The 18,258-nt window shown below is 42.5% G+C and overlaps 1 protein-coding gene across 1 annotated transcript in view; it reads right to left on the bottom strand.

Moving 5' to 3' along the window:
• CTPS2 (CTP synthase 2) overlaps positions 1-18,258 on the bottom strand; it is a 191,229-nt gene that overhangs the window by 71,352 nt on the left and 101,619 nt on the right. Inside the window, exon 12 of the mRNA XM_044286767.1 lies at positions 3,168-3,262. Coding sequence (XP_044142702.1) covers positions 3,168-3,262 — 95 coding nt within the window. The remainder of the gene's footprint in view (positions 1-3,167; positions 3,263-18,258) is intronic.

The following is an 18,258-nucleotide window of genomic DNA, read 5'->3' on the forward strand; positions in this document are numbered from 1 at the left end:
GCAGTGTATAATGTGATGGAAAAAATGAATCCAGCCAGCAAAGGAGACAATATGGACAATCACAATACATTAGTAAGTGCTTTATACTGACTTTGTCGCTGGACTGAGACAACCCTTTTAATATAAAGCATATTTGTTGCTCACAGCAAGGTTTGTGTTTCATAACCTCATCGCCTCCGTAAACTGCATTTCCTGATCTTTATGTAATGCAGAAAACTAAATCTCTCACCTAGCTCTTGTCGTTTTCAAAGGAAAAGAATAAGAAACAAGACTTAATTGCTCGTCTTCACTAGGTCAGTCAATTGTTCGCTCTTACCCTGACTTCTAATGAGAAATCTGCTTCTCTTTGAACTTTATTATTTATCTCACAGACACGCTAATTGCCATGAACTCAGGGACACATCGCTGCCTTCTCACATCTATTCTACTTGTCCAGATTTTTTATTTTTTTTTACATTTCTAAAATCTGTTAAAGAGAATCTGACCAGGTTTATGCTGCCCCATTTAAGTAATGATAGAGACCCCGATTCCAGCGATGGGTCACTTACTTTTTTATGTTGTAGCAGTTTTTTTTAAGCTGGAGAGAGAACTTAGTCCAAAGTCGTCAGATTCATCATCGCCCTGATACCTTTGCTGATTGACAGCTTTCTCCCTATACTGCCCATAGGGAAAAGTCTACCAATCATCAAGGTGTGTTCAGAGGAATTAGCAGCTTAACAGGGTGCACAGACTGTGAGGTACCACTGAAAATTGGTCTTTAAGACCTAGCTACGTCTTTTTTCATGTGCTGTTCTTTTTTTGAAACGTCAGTTTTATTTATGTGTTCGCTATAAAATCTTCTCACAAATAATAAAGACTGTGACAGGCTAAAACTGTCAGTGGCTTCAGGCTCGCTCCCTCTCATAGTCTGCGAACTCGGCTGTTTATATTCCTTCACAGCAGCGTTCTAGATTCTAATAGTCTGTAGCAGCTTCGGCCTCAAGCGCTCCGGCTGACAGTCTGTTCCTACCTTCCGGTATTGCTATAATTGCTGTAACTTAACTCCTGTATCGGAGCTCCCTGCCTGTCTGCCACTGAATCTAAAAACACACATATACACCCTGCATCCGGACATGTGTCGCTGGACACCCAGCGTCTGTAGGGGATCGTGCAGGTATGTGTGTTGGGGACGGGGACCATCCTTTAACTGTTCGGTATCAGATGACGTACCTTTGATAACCTATCATGTTGCTTATTGTGTATCCATCTCCCCGTCATTGTTTCATCTCCGGCTCTAATAGGCTTGACTGTCTTGAGGTTTCCACCTCCTAGTCCTGTCACTCCGTGATGTCCCTCTCACAATGACCGGAGAGGTCCGCGCGTGAGCGCCAACTTAGAAGCAAAGCTTCTTCCCAAGCTCAATGCTCTGGAGAGGAACGCGCAGGTGCGCCAACTTAGAAGTATATTCACTTCTCAACATTCGTTCTACAGAGAAAACAGCGCGTGCGCGCCAACTTGGAAACCAAAAATGTTTTGGGGTTCGTTGTACGAATGAATGTAAACTTAGTCTCACATCTCTCTTATTGTCTATTCCATGGGAACTGTATATGATTTTTGATTTTCTCTTATATTACTTCAGTTTATCTCATTTAGCTATTTTAACAGGTTTAGAGATATATTTGCTTCCAGTGGATGCTATATATATATATGTATATATTTAAGTTACTCTTAGTATTTTACATACATTAGTTAGGAGTCTTTTACACTAATAGTTGGTACTAGGTATTCCTATGGATTTATTTTCCCATTTTCTTCTTTTATTAATATGTTCTCATGTTATTATTTTCAGGAGCCTAAAAACTTTGAGAGGTTGGTATCATCATCTTTACATGAAGCAGTAAATCTCAATCTTTCTTTTGTATATTTCCTTTTTCTCCTATTTATCCTCATCAATATTAGGATGGTCCCTTGTCTATCTACAGTACTTTTATTTGGATTTTTCATTGTTATGTTGGCATTGATTACCAGGTGTAATACTTTATTTATTGAAAATAGGGAAATGCTGTTTAATAAAATTATTATATTATATGTATTAGTTATTATTACAAAAACAAGGAAAATGTGAAACCCTCATTTATTCCTACTGGTGAGAGAGATTTCAGACCATAGATCCACTTAGTCTCCTCTTGTTGCAGCCTCTTGTCGATATCTCCTTGTCTAGGGCCTGCCTTAACCTTTTGTATCCCCCATATTTTTTAACCTGAGAGTCTCCCTTTGTGGTACTTTTTTATGTTTTGATAGAGGTTCCTCTCCAGAGCATTGAGCTCGGAAGAAGCTTTGTTTCTAAGTTGGCGCTCACGCGCGGACCTCTCCGGTCATTGTGAGAGGGACATCACGGAGTGACAGGACTAGGAGGTGGAAACCTCAAGACAGTCAAGCCTATTAGAGCCGGAGACGAAACAATGATGGGGAGATGGATACACAATAAGCAACATGATAGGTTATCAAAGGTACGTCATCTGATACCGAACAGTTAAAGGATGGTCCCTGTCCCCAACACACATACCTGCACGATCCCCTACAGACGCTGGGTGTCCAGCGACACATGTCGGGATGCAGGGTGTATATGTGTGTTTTTAGATTCAGTGGCAGACAGGCAGGGAGCTCCAATACAGGAGTTAAGTTACAGCAATTATAGCAATACCGGAAGGTAGGAACAGACTGTCAGCCGGAGCGCTTGAGGCCGAAGCTGCTACAGACTATTAGAATCTAGAACGCTGCTGTGAAGGAATATAAACTGCCGAGTTCGCAGACTATGAGCGGGAGCGAGCCTGAAGCCACTGACAGTTTTAGCCTGTCACAGTCTTGTGAAAAGATTTGAAAGAGAACACATAAATAAAAGTGAAGTTTCAAAAAAAGAACAGCACATGAAAAAAGACGTAGATAGGTCTTAAGGACCAATTTTCAGTGGTACTATTTAAGTAGACGTCGTACATGCGCTGAGAGGTCCTATTAGTTTGTATAGTTGTTCACAAACTGTGAGGACTCCAGTGCTCGGCTCCTGCTGCAGCTGATACGCAGTGACTTTATGAACGGACTGTAAGTGACCCATCTGTCACTATTTTATGCTGCCCTCAGATAGGCAACATAAACTTGACGAAGGATTCCCTTTAAATAACTCGTCGTACCTAGGAAAGGAATCTTTCTTTCTCTGGCCCAGGTGATTGCTTCAAGTTTTCCTTCAGTTCCTCGTGATCCAAATCCACCAGGAACCAATATACCCCTGGAAAAAAAAGAAAAGAGTAATCTATGCAATTCGTTCAGAAGTTGGATTACTTTAGTTGGATTTTAACATAAGGCCAGTGACAGGGAGAGAGGTGCATTGGAAGAAAATACTACTTACATTTCTTACCACTGATTTTAGGACCTTTTGGCCTCAAGAGAGCCATGTGCATAGACATTGCAGGCGCTTCTCAGGAGTATCTATATACAGTGTTTGATGGCAAACTTTTTTCTTTCCTAATCATACAAGAAAACACATCACTGCTGAGGCCAGGCATTGGCTTCAGTGGCTCATTTGACCCCTTCTGTACCCCAGTTGGAAGTAAACAGGCCAGAGACTGGAAGATCATCAAATGAAGCTAGGGTACCAGATCAGAAAATCAGGGAGCAGGTCAGTACAATATGTTTTAATTAGGCACTACACATTCTGTTAGCTAGGTAAAAAAGGGTAAAATCCCTGCAGTTTTATGGGTTTCATTTTTACGGCATTTCCTATGCGGTAACACTGTCCTGTTGCCTTCATTCTCTGGGTCAGCATGATTACAGCGATACAACATTTATTTCGTTTTTCTCGTGTGTTAAAAAAATCAGTCATTGTTTCTTTGCATCGTCGTGTTCTGACCCCCATAACTTTTTTTATAGTTATATCTTCGGAGCTGTGTGAGACCTTTTTTTTGCAGGTCGGTCTGTAGTTTTTAGTGATACCATATTGGATCACCTTTTCTTTAATTTTTTCGGGAAGGGAAGAGATAAAAAAAAAAAGAGCAAATATGCTATTTTGATTTTGTTTCCATTACATAGTTCACCATATGGGAAAAATATTTTTACATTTTAATATTATGGCTGTATTGGGACACAGCTTTTTTTTATTGTTTACTTTTTTTCTTTTAACCCCTTTAACCCCGGGCCTGTTTTCACCTTCCTGCCCCGGCAATTTTTTGAAAATCTGAGGACTTGTGTGACTTTATGTGGTAATAACTTTAAAACGCTTTTACTTATACAGGCCATTCTGAGATTGTTTTCTCGTCACATATCATACTTCATGACACTGGTGAAATGGAGTAAAAAAATTATTTTTTATTTATAAAAAAATTCCAAATTTACAAAAAATTGGGAAAAATTAGCAAATTTCAAAATTTCAATTTCTCTACTTTTATAATAGATAGTAAAACCTCCAAAAATAGTTTACATTCCCCATATGTCTACTTCATTTTTGGGACGTTAGAAGGCTAAGAAGTTTAGAAACAAATATTAAAACAATTTTAATTTTAACAATATTTCCAAAACCCAAATTTTTCAGGATCAGTTCAGTTATGAAGTCACTTTCAGGGGGTTACTTATTAGAAACCACCCATAAGTCACCCCATTTTAGAAACTACACCCCTCAAGGTATTCAAAACTGATTTTACAAACTTTGTTAACCCTTTAGGTGTTCCACAACAGTGAATGGCAAATGGTGATGACATTTCAGAATTTCACTTTTTTGGAAGAGTTTTCATTTTAATCCATTTGTTCCAGTAGCAAAGCAAGGGTTAACAGCCAAACAAAACTCTAAATCTATTACCCTGAATCTGGGGCTTACAGAAACACCCCATGTGTGCTCAAAAACCGATGTATGGGCGCACAGCAGGCTTCATAGTGGAAGGAGCATCATATGGCTTTTGGAGAGCGGATTTAGCTGGAATGGTAATTGGGAGCTATGTCGCATGTGAAGACACTCTGAGGTGGCCCTACAGTAGAAACCCCCAAAAAGTCACCCCATTCTGGAAACAACACCCCTCAAGGAATTTTCCAAAGTGTGTAGTGAGCCCTTTAAGGGTAATTCCAAGGTGTGTAGTGAGCACTTTGACCCATCGAGCGTTTCACAGAATTAGGAAATGCTTGGCTGTGAAAATGAAAAATTAAAATTTTTTCCTAAAAAAGTTGCTTTACACCCACATTTTTCAGTTTCACAAGGGGTAACAGGACAAAATGCACCCCACATTTTGTTCCCTATTTCCCCCCAAATACGCCAACACCCAATATATGCTCATAAAATGATGTATGTTTGCATGGCAGGGTCCAAAATGGAAGTAGCACCATAGGGCTTTTGGAGGACAGATTTTGCAGGATTGGCTTTTGGGAACTATGTCGCGTATAAAGACACCCTGAAGTACCCCATGAGTGGAAATTCCCAAAAAGTGACCCCATTCCGGAAACTACACCTCCCAAGGAATATTTCAAGGTGTGTAGTGAGCACTTAGACCCATCGAGCGTTTCACAGAATTAGGAAACGCTTGGCTGTGAAAATAAAAAATGAATTTTTTTTCCAGAAAAAGTTGCTTTACTCCCACATTTTTCACTTTCACAAGGGGTAGCAGGACAAAATGCACCCCACATTTTGTTCCCCATTTCCCCCCAAATACGCCAACACCCAATATGTGCTCATAAAATGATGTATGGGTGCATGGCAGGTTCCAAAAGGGAAGTAGCACCATAGGGCTTTTGGAGGACAGATTTTGCAGGATTGGCTTTTGGGAGCTATGTCGCATATAAAGACACCCTGAGGTACCCCTAGAGTGGAAATCCCCAAAAAGTGACCCCATTCCGGAAACTACACCCCTCAAGGAATATTTCAAGGTGTGTAGTGAGCACTTAGACCCATCGGGCGTTTCACAGAATTAGGAAACGCTTGGCTGTGAAAATAAAAAATTTAAATTTTTTCCAGAAAACGTTTCTTTACACCCACATTTTTCACTTTCACAAGGGGTATCAGGACGAAATGCACCCCACATTTTGTTCCCCATTTCCCCCCGAATACGCCAACACGTGTTCATAAAAAGATGTATGGGTGCATGGCAGGGCTCTAGATACAAAAAGCTAAATATGGATTTTGCTGACCTGAATTGGCAAACATGGATTTTAGCTGCCATGTCACATTTTAAAAATTTCCCGATGTCCCCAGAAATGAAAAATCCTAAAAGTGACCCCGTTTTGAAAAGAGCACCCCCGTACGAACATTTTAAGTGGTGGAAAGGGTACTTTTTACCAAACAGGTGTCTCACAGAAGGCAGAAATACTAGAGAGAGGATTTCAAAGCACGCATTTGTAAAAATGAAAAAGTACTAGCAGACCCCAATTTTTCACTTTCACAAGCGGTTAAAGGAGAAAATGCGCCCCATATGTGCTCGTAGCCTGCTGTATTGGCGCACAGCAGGCCGCTACAGGCAAAGTGCAATTTGCAGGCCTGAATTGGCAGACATGGATTTTAACTGCCATGTCGCATTTAAAAAATTTCCAGAGGTCCCCAGAAATGAAAAATCCCCAAAGTGACCCCGTTTTGAAAAGAGCACCCCCGTACGAACATTTTAAGTGGTGGAAAGGGTACTTTTTACCAAACAGGTGTCTCACAGAAGGCAGAAATACTAGAGAGAGGATTTCAAAGCACGCATTTGTAAAAATGAAAAAGTACTAGCAGACCCGAATTTTTCACTTTCACAAGGGGTTAAAGGAGAAAATGCACCCCAGTATACGTTCCCCACTTTCTCCCCATTTTGAAAACACCCCATATGTGCTCGTAGCCTGCAGCCTGCTGTATTCTCAAAGAAGGCAGAATTATTTGAGACAAGCATTTCATAGCACACATTTGTAAAAATTACTTGCAGACCCCAATTTCGCACTTTCACAAGGGGTTAAATGAGAAAATGCGGGAAAGGGGGTGATTTATACTTAATATTTTCTTGTGTTATTTTTACATTTTTTTTTTACTTTTATTTAATAACTATTTCCCTCTTTTAATCCCTTGTTCTATTTACCCTGCTAGAGCTCTATTAGGGTGAATAGTATGCACAGCAGCAGGGAGCTTACCATGGCAACCAGGGCTTCAGTAGCGTCCTGGCTGCCATGGTAACCGATCAGAGCCCCAGGATTACACTGCTGGGACTCCGATCAGAAGCTGCCACTGCACCACCAATTAAGAGGAGGGGAGGGGACCCTGTGGCCACCGCCACCAATTAATTTAATACTGGTGGGTGGGGGGGAGGGCGCACTGCGCCACCAATATTTTTAATACTGGGGAGGGCGCACTGCGCCACTAATAATAATTAACGTTTAATACAGGAGGCGGGTGTCTGTCAGCAGCAGAATCACATAGCCGGCCATGAACGGTCCGTGGTATGCCGGCCTGGATTCCCGCTGACAGCAAGAGCGCACGGCATCATTGGTTGCTATGACGCTGTGTGCTTCATGCCGCCACTGCACTACAGTAATACACTGGTATGATCTATACGAGTGTATTACTGTAGTCCAGCGGCGGCATGAAGCACATGGCGTCATAGCAACCAATGACGCCGTGCACTCCTGCTGTCAGCAGGAATCCAGGTCGGCATACCACGGACAGCTCACGGCCACGGAACACGCCCGTGTGCATTTGGCCTGACTCTGAGGTGCAGCACCTGAGGGGTTAACTGCTGCTGATCGCAGCTTCCTTTCATAGAGGCTGGTCGACGGCTATGTGATTCTGCACCCAGCCTCCTGAATTTGTGTTAAACATTAAAGAGGACCTTTCATGGGTCCAAACATAATAAACTAAGTAGCAGAAAATGTAGGGGTTAATGCAGGGATGTCCTTGCACTTATTATTATTTCTGTCCGGAGCTCCGTTGCGCCGCTGTGGCCCCCATTACCTTCTCCTGCGCTGTATGCTAATCACTAGCATCAGAAGACCAGAGAGGAGACATCAGCTTCTCTCCCTGGGCTGTAGCGCTGTCCAATCACTGCGCAGAACGTCACAGCCACGGAGAAGGTGAGTTTTTTTCTATCTCCCTGACTGTGAAGCTCTGCACTGCGATTGGACGGCGCTACAGCCAGGGAGAAGGAACGCCCAGGGAGAGAAGCTGATGTCTCCTCCCTGGTGTTCTGATGCTAGTAATTAGCATGCAGCGCATTTACCATTACATGTTCTGCTACTTAGTTTATTATGTTTGGACCCATGAAAGGTCCTCTCATTGGTGGCGCAGTGCGCCTGCCCCTCCTCCTCCCATCTCCCCTAATTGGCAGCGCGGCACAGGGGGAGAGAGTGACTCCTTCTCCTTAAAAATCATGAATATCGACCGATAATATCGGTAACTCCGACAATTGGTCGATCCCTAAGTGAAAGCTCTATGCAGTTGCTTCCAGAATCCAGGATCCCAGTCCATTGGATTTGTGGTTCCACAGTCTTAGGGCTGTTTCACACGAGCGGATGCCGTGCGTGGCATCCGCTCCGTGAAAGAGTGCCAAGACCCGATGCAGACTGCAGAGGCACGGAGCAGTAACATGACTGATAATGCTCCGTGCCTCTCTGTGATCGCTTTACTACGAAATCACAGTTGTCGTAAACAGCCCTTAGTGTTGCCTCTACTGAAGCTGGGTTTGCTGTTTGAGTCTTGTGATTTTCTTGCTGTCTAGTTGGACTTCAGTTCAGGGTCAGATAAGTGCTTTATATAACTTTTCTTGCCACCATCTGAATGTTAAAGGGGTTATCCGACTTAAATAAATGTATTCTAATTGCTCTTATTGTAGTCCAGTGAAAGTTTCATAAAATCGCTTTCATAACCTATCTTTCACTATTTGGCCAGTTCAGTTCTGGGATCGTTATTACAGCCCTGTCCCCCCCCCCCCCCCCCCCCCCCCCTTTCACTAGTACACATTGAACACCCCCTGGGAAATATAAATGAATAATTGGCCATTATTATTATCATCATCATCATTATTCAGCTATATAAAATCCCTATCTGCCACCAATATATGTATTTATCTAAGCAATATCCATATTGAATATATATTTGAATAATATAGATATTGCTTAGATACAGATAATGCTAATGATATTTTCACACTAGCGGCAGGACGTATCCGACAGGCTGTTCACCCTGTCGGATCCGCCCTGCTGCTATTTGGCCGTGCCGCTGGACGGATCCGTTATTGCAATACATTTCTACACGGATCCGCACCTGGATCCGTCTACAAATGCTGTCAGTTGTTGTCACACTGATCGGCGGATCCAGCAGGCAGCTCCGATGATGGAACTTATTTGACGATGGAACTTATTGGAACTAACTGTATTTTTTTATTTTTTTGCAAAGTGCAGAGCAGGGTGAGGGGAAGGTCAGGTCGTTCACGCCCAGAAATATTCATGAGGCAGAGCTCAGGCTTTGTTGTTATACGCCCCCTCAGCATGTACCTCAGCATGTAAACACAGCAATGACAGAACCATGAAAAGGTGTAAATATGGGTTTTAACTTGAGGAAATCTAGCTTAACCAAATTATATGTATATCCTGAGGGATTTTAGGTGTTTTTTTTTTTTAATTAACTCGGATAACCTCTTTAAGTAATTCTACTCGACTCAAGTTCTGGGGGTACTTGAGTACTGAAAGCCATTGAATAGGACTTGAGAAAAGCAACTGTTATAAGTGGTCAAGTTCTGCTGCCTAGCACACAACAGGTGTCGTTACAGTGTTACACCAATATTATTATATTAAGAGGTGGGTTCTCCAAACTGGGAGAACACGGGGGATAGTTTAAAGTTGGTTTCACACAATTTTAATCACGTTGTTGTACAATTTAATATTTTGCACAAAATTTATGTGACACCCACATGGTTATACAAAAGAGGCCTTAGGGCCTCTTCCGATTGCCCACGCTGTGGCGATCCCGGGGCAGATCATTTACACCTGTTCTGGGACTGCCCAACGGTGAGCAGATACTGGAGCCTGGTCCAAAATAATCTGGCTCATAAACTTAACATCTTTGTCCCTTTGTCCCCCAGGATATGGGTCCTGGGGGACTTATCGGAGCTCAACTGTCAGCCTATAAAACGCCAACTGCTGATCAAGGTTATGTTCTTGGCTAGGCTCCTGATCACTAGATTATGGTTTTCCCCTTCCGCTCCAGAGTGTAACAATTGGCTGGGCCTGGTCGAGAAAGTGAAAACCTATGAAAAGATTCTGTACAAACAAAGAGGATCTTACTTGAAGTGGGAAAAACTCTGGAAAGATTGGAATAGGGTTAATTAATCAGAACCTTTTTCCCCCCTAGGCTTTATGAAGGGTCTTCCCTTTTTTTTTTTTTTTCTCCTTCCTGCAAGGTGGGGCTGGGTGGGGGGTAGGTGAAGTGAAATCAATGTCACTCAATAGAACTGACGGGCTTATGAATTTTATAATAATGTAAAGTAATATGGATATAAAGTTTTGTATTACAACAATAAAGTATTTGAAAAAAAAAAAAAAAAAAGATTATACTTTATACAAAGTGCACCCTAAGACTTGTTTGTGATCATTGACATTTTTAGGCATCACAGATGAGCTGAGCAGAGTTTCCTTGAGCCTTCAGGACAACAGGCTGTATCAGCCAGGAGGCATTAGCTCTACAATCTTGGCTCATTTACAAACTGAATGCACAATGTTCTCTCAGTGTGATTCCACATAAGAGTAAATCAGATAGGCTTCGAAAGCACTTTTCCCTAAACAAGAACTCTTATGTGGCCTCTTCTCTTTGGAGGATGCAAAAATAATTCTTCTTCTTTAATACTCATTCACCAGATGAATACGATATTGACCTGTGTACTCCTGGAAGAGCAGAAATTCAAATGGATATCTAAGGAAACGTTTCTATCCTAGCTTTATGACTTTAAAATGTGTCAATTTGCACAGAAAACCTCAGATCTTGCTAAACCTTTCATATATTTTCTCAGAAATATACATATACCGACTACTGTGACAGCAGAGAAAGTAAGATATGGTAATTGAGAAGAATATGCCACCCATCGTGTTAGAGATTAGTCTTCAGGTTGTCACCATTTAGTGGAAGCATGTCAGCAGGGTGCAAGTTTTTAAGTCTGCAGACCCTCTGCATACAGATGATGTTAAATGTACAGTACATACACTGAGAAAGGGAAGTGTCTTTAAATGAAGATCCAGAGACTATTTAGGTTTCCGCTTCGAGAAAGATATTTGAAGCGGAGACAAAAGCACGATCACCACTACACACAATGGAATGTGAATCGTGACAAAGTAAATCGTAACAAAGTGAAGAAGCTGAATCGAATTTTTGATAACTTTGCTCATCTCTACTGAACAATGTGACTTTTGCATCAACTTACAGGGCAGAGTAAAAGAGGGCGAAATAACCGACAGGCTGGTGTCCAGTGATGACGCTACCTTTCACCTCAGTGAAAAGGTAAATCTCCACAACCTTAGAATCTGGGGCTCAGAAAACCCATGTGTCCTTATCGTGCTTATGAGGGACTTTCACAGATACCTGAATGAAACTCTACCAGAATATTACGGTAGATTGGCCAATCCAGAATAAACAACTTCCACAATGCTGCGCTGGCCTCTGCGATTACCAAATCTAATACTGTACCTCGCAATTCCTTTCAGTGGAGCAACATCAAGAATTCAGTGTAACTGCTCCACCAGCCACAGGACCTGAATGGCCTGAGAAGACACATCAACTGCCAAACACAGCGTGAAACCAGACGTGCAAATAAATGTTTTCACACAGCCAATTAAAAAAGGGACTTTTTTTTACACTAAAACAGTTGCAAGTTTCTTAACCACTTCCAGACCAGGCCATTTACTCCCTTCCTGACCAAAATTTTGCAAATCTGACATGTCACTTTATGTGGTAATTAGGGGTGGGCGATATAGGCGATATCAATTTGTTCCCTGATATGGATTTTGTGCATATCGCCCATATATCGCCGGACCACGATATGACCACGGAGCAGTAGTGAATGATCACGCTCTCGGCCCGCACCATGTTCTCCTGAGCGGGCACAGTGGAGAAGGAGGGAGTACCTCCCTCCCCACTGTGCGCGGCTGCCGCTGGTCACCAATAAGAACAGAGTAGGAGGAGGAGGGGAGGGACGGTGGCCACTGCGCCACCAATGAATGCCTGAATACCAACGTAGCGTTAATGTGCCGGCCATATCCCGGCCCCTATGACTGCACGCTGCGATCCACCGCAATTAACCCCTCAGTTTAGGGGTTAATCGCGCGGATCACAGCGTCCTGTCAGAGGTCGGGTGCCGGGAATGTTCTTCAGTTCTCTGCATTAGTGGCAGTGGGCAGTTCCGATCAGAGTCCCAGCAGTGTAATGCTGGGGCTCTGATCGGTTACCATGGCAGCCAGGACGCTACTGAAGTCCTGGCTGCCATGGTATGTTAGTGAGCAGCATTAGACTCACGTGCGCCGTGGCCGCCGGTCGCTCCTTCTTCTGTCTGTGCGGCGCATTGCTAATGCTTATAGCATTAGCAATGCGCCGCACAGACCTATGAGAAGAAGGAGCGCCCGGCGGCCACAGAGCACATGAGTATAATTCTTCTCACTAACATACATGGCAGCCAGGACTTCAGTAGAGTCCTGGCTGCCATGGTAACCGATCGGAGCCCCAGCATTACACTGCTGGGACTCCGGTCGGAACTGCCCACTGCCACCAATGATGGGGGGGGGGGGGACCCTGTGGCCACTGCCACCAATGATTAATACTAGGGAGGGAGGGGGGGTGGGTTTGAGATACCAGAAGGGGCTGATAAGAGGGAGAGGCTGGGGGCACATGAGGGGCTGGGGGCACATGAGAGGTTGGGGAGCTGATCAGAGGCTGGGGGGCACATGTGAGGCTGGGGGGCGGATCGGGGGCTGGGGGGCACATGAGAGGCTGGCGGGCGGATCAGGGGCTGGGGGACACATGAGAGGCTGGGGGGCGGATCAGAGGCTGGGGGGCACATGAGAGGCTGGCTGCCATGGTCAGCTCCCTGCTGTTTTGTGCACAAAGCACAGGACAGCAGGGAGAGTGTAAACTCCTATTCACCCTAATAGAGCTCTATTAGGGTGAATATGACAAGGGTTCTAGCCCTTAAGGAGGCTAATAGTTATTAAATAAAAAGTAAAAAAAAAAGTTTAAACACCCCCTCCCCCAATATAGAAAACAATATATCGCGATATATATATCGCATATTGCACATGCATAAAATTATATCGCAATCTAGATTTTAGGCCATATCGCCCACCCCTAGTGGTAATTACTTTGGAATGCTTTTACTAATCCAAGCCTTCCTGAGATAGTTTTTTGTGACACATTGAACTTCATGACAATGGTAAATTTGAGTCATTAAGTTTTACCTTAAAAATCCAAGATTTAACGGAAAGTTTGAAAAATTTTAATAGTAAAAAATTTACTATTTTCTAAATTAGAATCTCTCAGGTTTTAGGACAGATAGTGATAACTCATAAAAATTATTAATTAACATTCACCATATGTCTAATTTATGTCGGCATCATTTTGGTACTGTTATTTTATTTTTTTAGGACGTTAGAAGGTTTAGAATTTTAGAAGCAATTTTTTTAATTTTCAAGAAAATCTCCAAAATCAACTTTAAGGACCAATTCAGTTCTGAAGTCACTTTGAGGAGCTTACATAATAGAAACCGCCCATGAATGACCCCATTTTAGAGAAACATATGGTTTTTGGAGGGCAGATTTTGCTGGTCTTTAGGAGAAATGCTGCATTTGAAGAGACCCTGAGTTACCTCTACATTGGAAACCCCCAAAAATTGACATTTTGGAAACTACACCACCCAAGGAGTTTTTAAGGGGTGTAGTAAGCACTTTGACCCAACAGGTGTTTCATAAACATTATAACACTTGGCTGTGAAAATGAAAAATTACGATACATTCCTTTTTTATTTTATTTACAAAACAATGGTGCTTTAAGCCCAAACTTTCCTTTTCACAAGGGATAGCAGAATATCACCCCACAATTTGCTACCCATTTTCCCCTAATACTGTAACACACTATTTGTCTTCGTAAACTGCTGTTTGGAAATACACCAGGGCTCAGAAATTTGCTGAAATGTTTAAGAGCCATAATTTTTTTTTTTTTCTTTTTCAAAGAGAAGTGTGAGGGTTTATTTTTTGCAGGACAAGCTGTAGCTTTTAAGGCGCTATTTGGGGGTACATTTGGCTTTTTTTTTTTTTATGTGGTTCACCATGTGGTATAAATGATATAATAACTTTATCCTGCAGGTTGATACGATTATGGCTATACCAAATTGATATCGTTTTTTTCATGTTTTACTACTTTTACATAGTAAAATCACTGTTTATTAAAAATCTGTCATATTTTGCATTGCCATAGACTAACATCCATAACATTTTTATTTTTCCTGATAACCTTTCCATTGGTATGTGGCGAAAAAAAACCTGATGTGAACTGCACCATTTACTTGAATGGGTCAGTGTGCTATGCAGTTGCAGCGCAGATAGCACGCAGATGGAAAACACTGTCATCTAAATCAGGCCGTACTGTATGAGCTGAGCCTCAGGGTCACCCACTCCTTGTGTCTACAGGGGGTGCAGAATTATTAGGCAAATTAATATTTTGACCACATCATCCTCTTTATGCATGTTGTCTTACTCCAAGCTGTATAGGCTCGAAAGCCTACTACCAATTAAGCATATTAGGTGATGTGCATCTCTGTAATGAGAAGGGGTGTGGTCTAATGACATCAACACCCTATATCAGGTGTGCATAATTATTAGGCAACTTCCTTTCCTTTGGCAAAATGGGTCAAAAGAAGGACTTGACAGGCTCAGAAAAGTCAAAAATAGTGAGATATCTTGCAGAGGGATGCAGCACTCTTAAAATTGCAAAGCTTCTGAAGCGTGATCATCGAACAATCAAGCGTTTCATTCAAAATAGTGAACAGGGTCGCAAGAAGCGTGTGGAAAAACCAAGGCGCAAAATAACTGCCCATGAACTGAGAAAAGTCAAGCGTGCAGCTGCCAAGATGCCACTTGCCACCAGTTTGGCCATATTTCAGAGCTGCAACATCACTGGAGTGCCCAAAAGCACAAGGTGTGCAATACTCAGAGACATGGCCAAGGTAAGAAAGGCTGAAAGACGACCACCACTAAACACAGACACACAGACACACAAGACTGGGCCAAGAAATATCTCAAGACTGATTTTTCTAAGGTTTTATGGACTGATGAAATTAGAGTGAGTCTTGATGGGCCTGTGGCTGGATTGGTAAAGGGCAGAGAGCTCCAGTCCGACTCAGACGCCAGCAAGGTGGAGGTGGAGTACTGGTTTGGGCTGGTATCATCAAAGATGAGCTTGTGGGGCCTTTTCGGGTTGAGGATGGAGTCAAGCTCAACTCCCAGTCCTACTACCAGTTTCTGGAAGACACCTTCTTCAAGCAGTGGTACAGGAAGAAGTCTGCATCCTTCAAGAAAAACATGATTTTCATGCAGAACAATGCTCCATCACACGCGTCCAAGTACTCCACAGCGTGGCTGGCAAGAAAGGGTATAAAAGAAGAAAATCTAATGACATGGCATCCTTGTTCACCTGATCTGAACCCCATTGAGAACCTGTGGTCCATCATCAAATGTGAGATTTACAAGGAGGGAAAACAGTACACCTCTCTGAACAGTGTCTGGGAGGCTGTGGTTGCTGCTGCACGCAATGTTGATGGTGAACAGATCAAAACACTGACAGAATCCATGGATGGCAGGCTTTTGAGTGTCCTTGCAAAGAAAGGTGGCTATATTGGTCACTGATTTGTTTTTGTTTTGTTTTTGAATGTCAGAAATGTATATTTGTGAATGTTGAGATGTTATATTGGTTTCACTGGTAAAAATAAATAATTGAAATGGGTATATATTTGTTTTTTGTTAAGTTGCCTAATAATTATGCACAGTAATAGTCACCTGCACACACAGATATCTCCCTAAAATAGCTAAAACTAAAAACTACTTCCAAAAATATTCAGCTTTGATATTAATGAGTTTTTTGGGTTCATTGAGAACATGGTTGTTGTTCAATAATAAAATTAATCCTCAAAAATACAACTTGCCTAATAATTCTGCACTCCCTGTAATGGTAAATCTGGCCCTGATGGATATGGGCATGCACACATGCCACCGATGTTACTCATGGAATGTCAAACTGACAATGTAACGGAAGCCTATTATCTGCAAAAATGCTTTTATAAATACATCATATAGCCTTGTTGTAGAAGCATCAGCCATAAATAGGCTTAAAAAGAATGAACTGTTCACACTTCACTTAATGCTTATATAGATCAGTATGATAATGCAGGATAGTAATAGGGCATCTACAGTATTCTAGCAGGTGTTATTTTCACAGTATTTGTGGTTTGCCATGCCGGCCTTCATTCAAGGACAAGCCGGCATTTTTTGTCAGACCATCTATGCAGGATAAATGATGGCGTATCTCGCATCGCATTATACTAGAAATGTATTAACGGGAAGAAAAACTGTTCAGGAAGGAGCTGCATGTAAAGCTTTACTCACCAAGGAATTATCACCTTCATACAAGCTCTCTCTAGGCAATCCAAGTGCCTTGAAATGTATCATGCTTTTAAAGTGATTGGCCATTTACTTATGTCATTTCCAATATTTTAACCTGATTGATCTCTCTTAAACGCCATAAGAAACTCAGCAGTCCATTTGTACGTAATGTTGAAGAACCACTTCGGTCCCACTGTCCGGAAAATACAATTTCAAGGAGTTCTCCTCAGTCAAAACCTGTAGAGCACCCTTGACCTCGCTTCTTCTTTTCAGTGCAATTAACGAGAACGTATATCACTGAGGGTAACTTCTGAAACTTAACCTTTAGGCTACATGCACACGACCGTGCTGTTTTTTGCGGTCCACAAAAACGGTAGCCGCCCGTGTGCCTTCCGCAATTAGCAAAACGGAACAGGTGGCCATCAATATAAATGCCTATTCTTGTCCGCAAAGCGCGGACAAGAATAGGACATGTTATATTTTTTTTGCGGGGCCGCGGAACAGAGCAACGAATGCGGACAGCACACGGAGTGCTGTCCGCATCTTTTGCGGCTCCATTGAAGTGAATGGGTCCGCATCTGAGCCGCCAAAACGGCGGTTCGGATGCGGACCCAAACAACGGCCGTGTGCATGAGGACTTATTCTACCTAAATAAGATAAAAATATTTGGTCCAAACAGGCCCTGATAACCATAGTACAAAAAGCTGTCAAACCAATGGACGGTTAACAAAAATATGGACAATGTTATGCGGACAGAGGATTAGGATATTGCAAGAAAATTTAGACTAGAACCTTCAGAATCACAGGTGCATATCCATGAAGCGAACATAATTACAAAAAACAAAATGGCTGCACACCATTATACATACAAACAATAGAGCTAAGAAATGGGGGTCATTATAGATAAAAGTGGTACAATACCGACTATAAATGAATAATGGAAGCTCTTAGCGCTAGAATTTAGACTAGAACCCCCATTTCTTAGCTCTATTGTTTGTATGTATAACGGTGTGCAGCCATTTTGTTTTTTTATAATTATGTTCGCTTCATGGATATGCACTTGTGATTCTGAAGGTTCTAGTCAAAATTTTCTTGCAATATATTGAGGGTAGCACCTCTTTTAGACTGAACACGCCCATCTACCTGGGACTACTGAGCAGAGTACGTTTGTAGCTGGTTCCTACACAGCCCTGAATATTGGATGCTTAACGCTGGGTTCAGACCTCAGCGTTCTGAAAGGAGTGCTCTGTATGCGCGATTGTAATCGCGCATACAAAGACAAGCGAACGCACCCATTGTCGCGCGTTCCCGAAAGTCTATGTACGGGAACGCGCGACAAGACTCCCCAAAGAAGCTCATGTACTTCTTGGGGCGTCGGGCGTTTTACAGCGCGATCGTACGCGCTGTAAAGCGCCCAGGTGAGAACTATTCCCATAGGGAATCATTGGTTTCTCCTTGTTGAGCGTTTTACAGCGCGTAGGAACGCAATGTAAAACGCTCAGGTGTGAACCCAGCCTGAGTAAGTCCAAAGTGAGGCAGTATATTTAGTGTTAGGGACCCATCTGCGGAAGCCACCTTGACGCTTGGTAGATGGGCCCGAGACGTATGTGCGCTAAGAGCTTTTATTACTCATTTATAGTCGGTATTGTACCACTTTTA

The sequence above is a fragment of the Bufo gargarizans genome, chromosome 3 (assembly GCF_014858855.1).
Source record: "Bufo gargarizans isolate SCDJY-AF-19 chromosome 3, ASM1485885v1, whole genome shotgun sequence".
Lineage (NCBI taxonomy): Eukaryota > Metazoa > Chordata > Amphibia > Anura > Bufonidae > Bufo > Bufo gargarizans.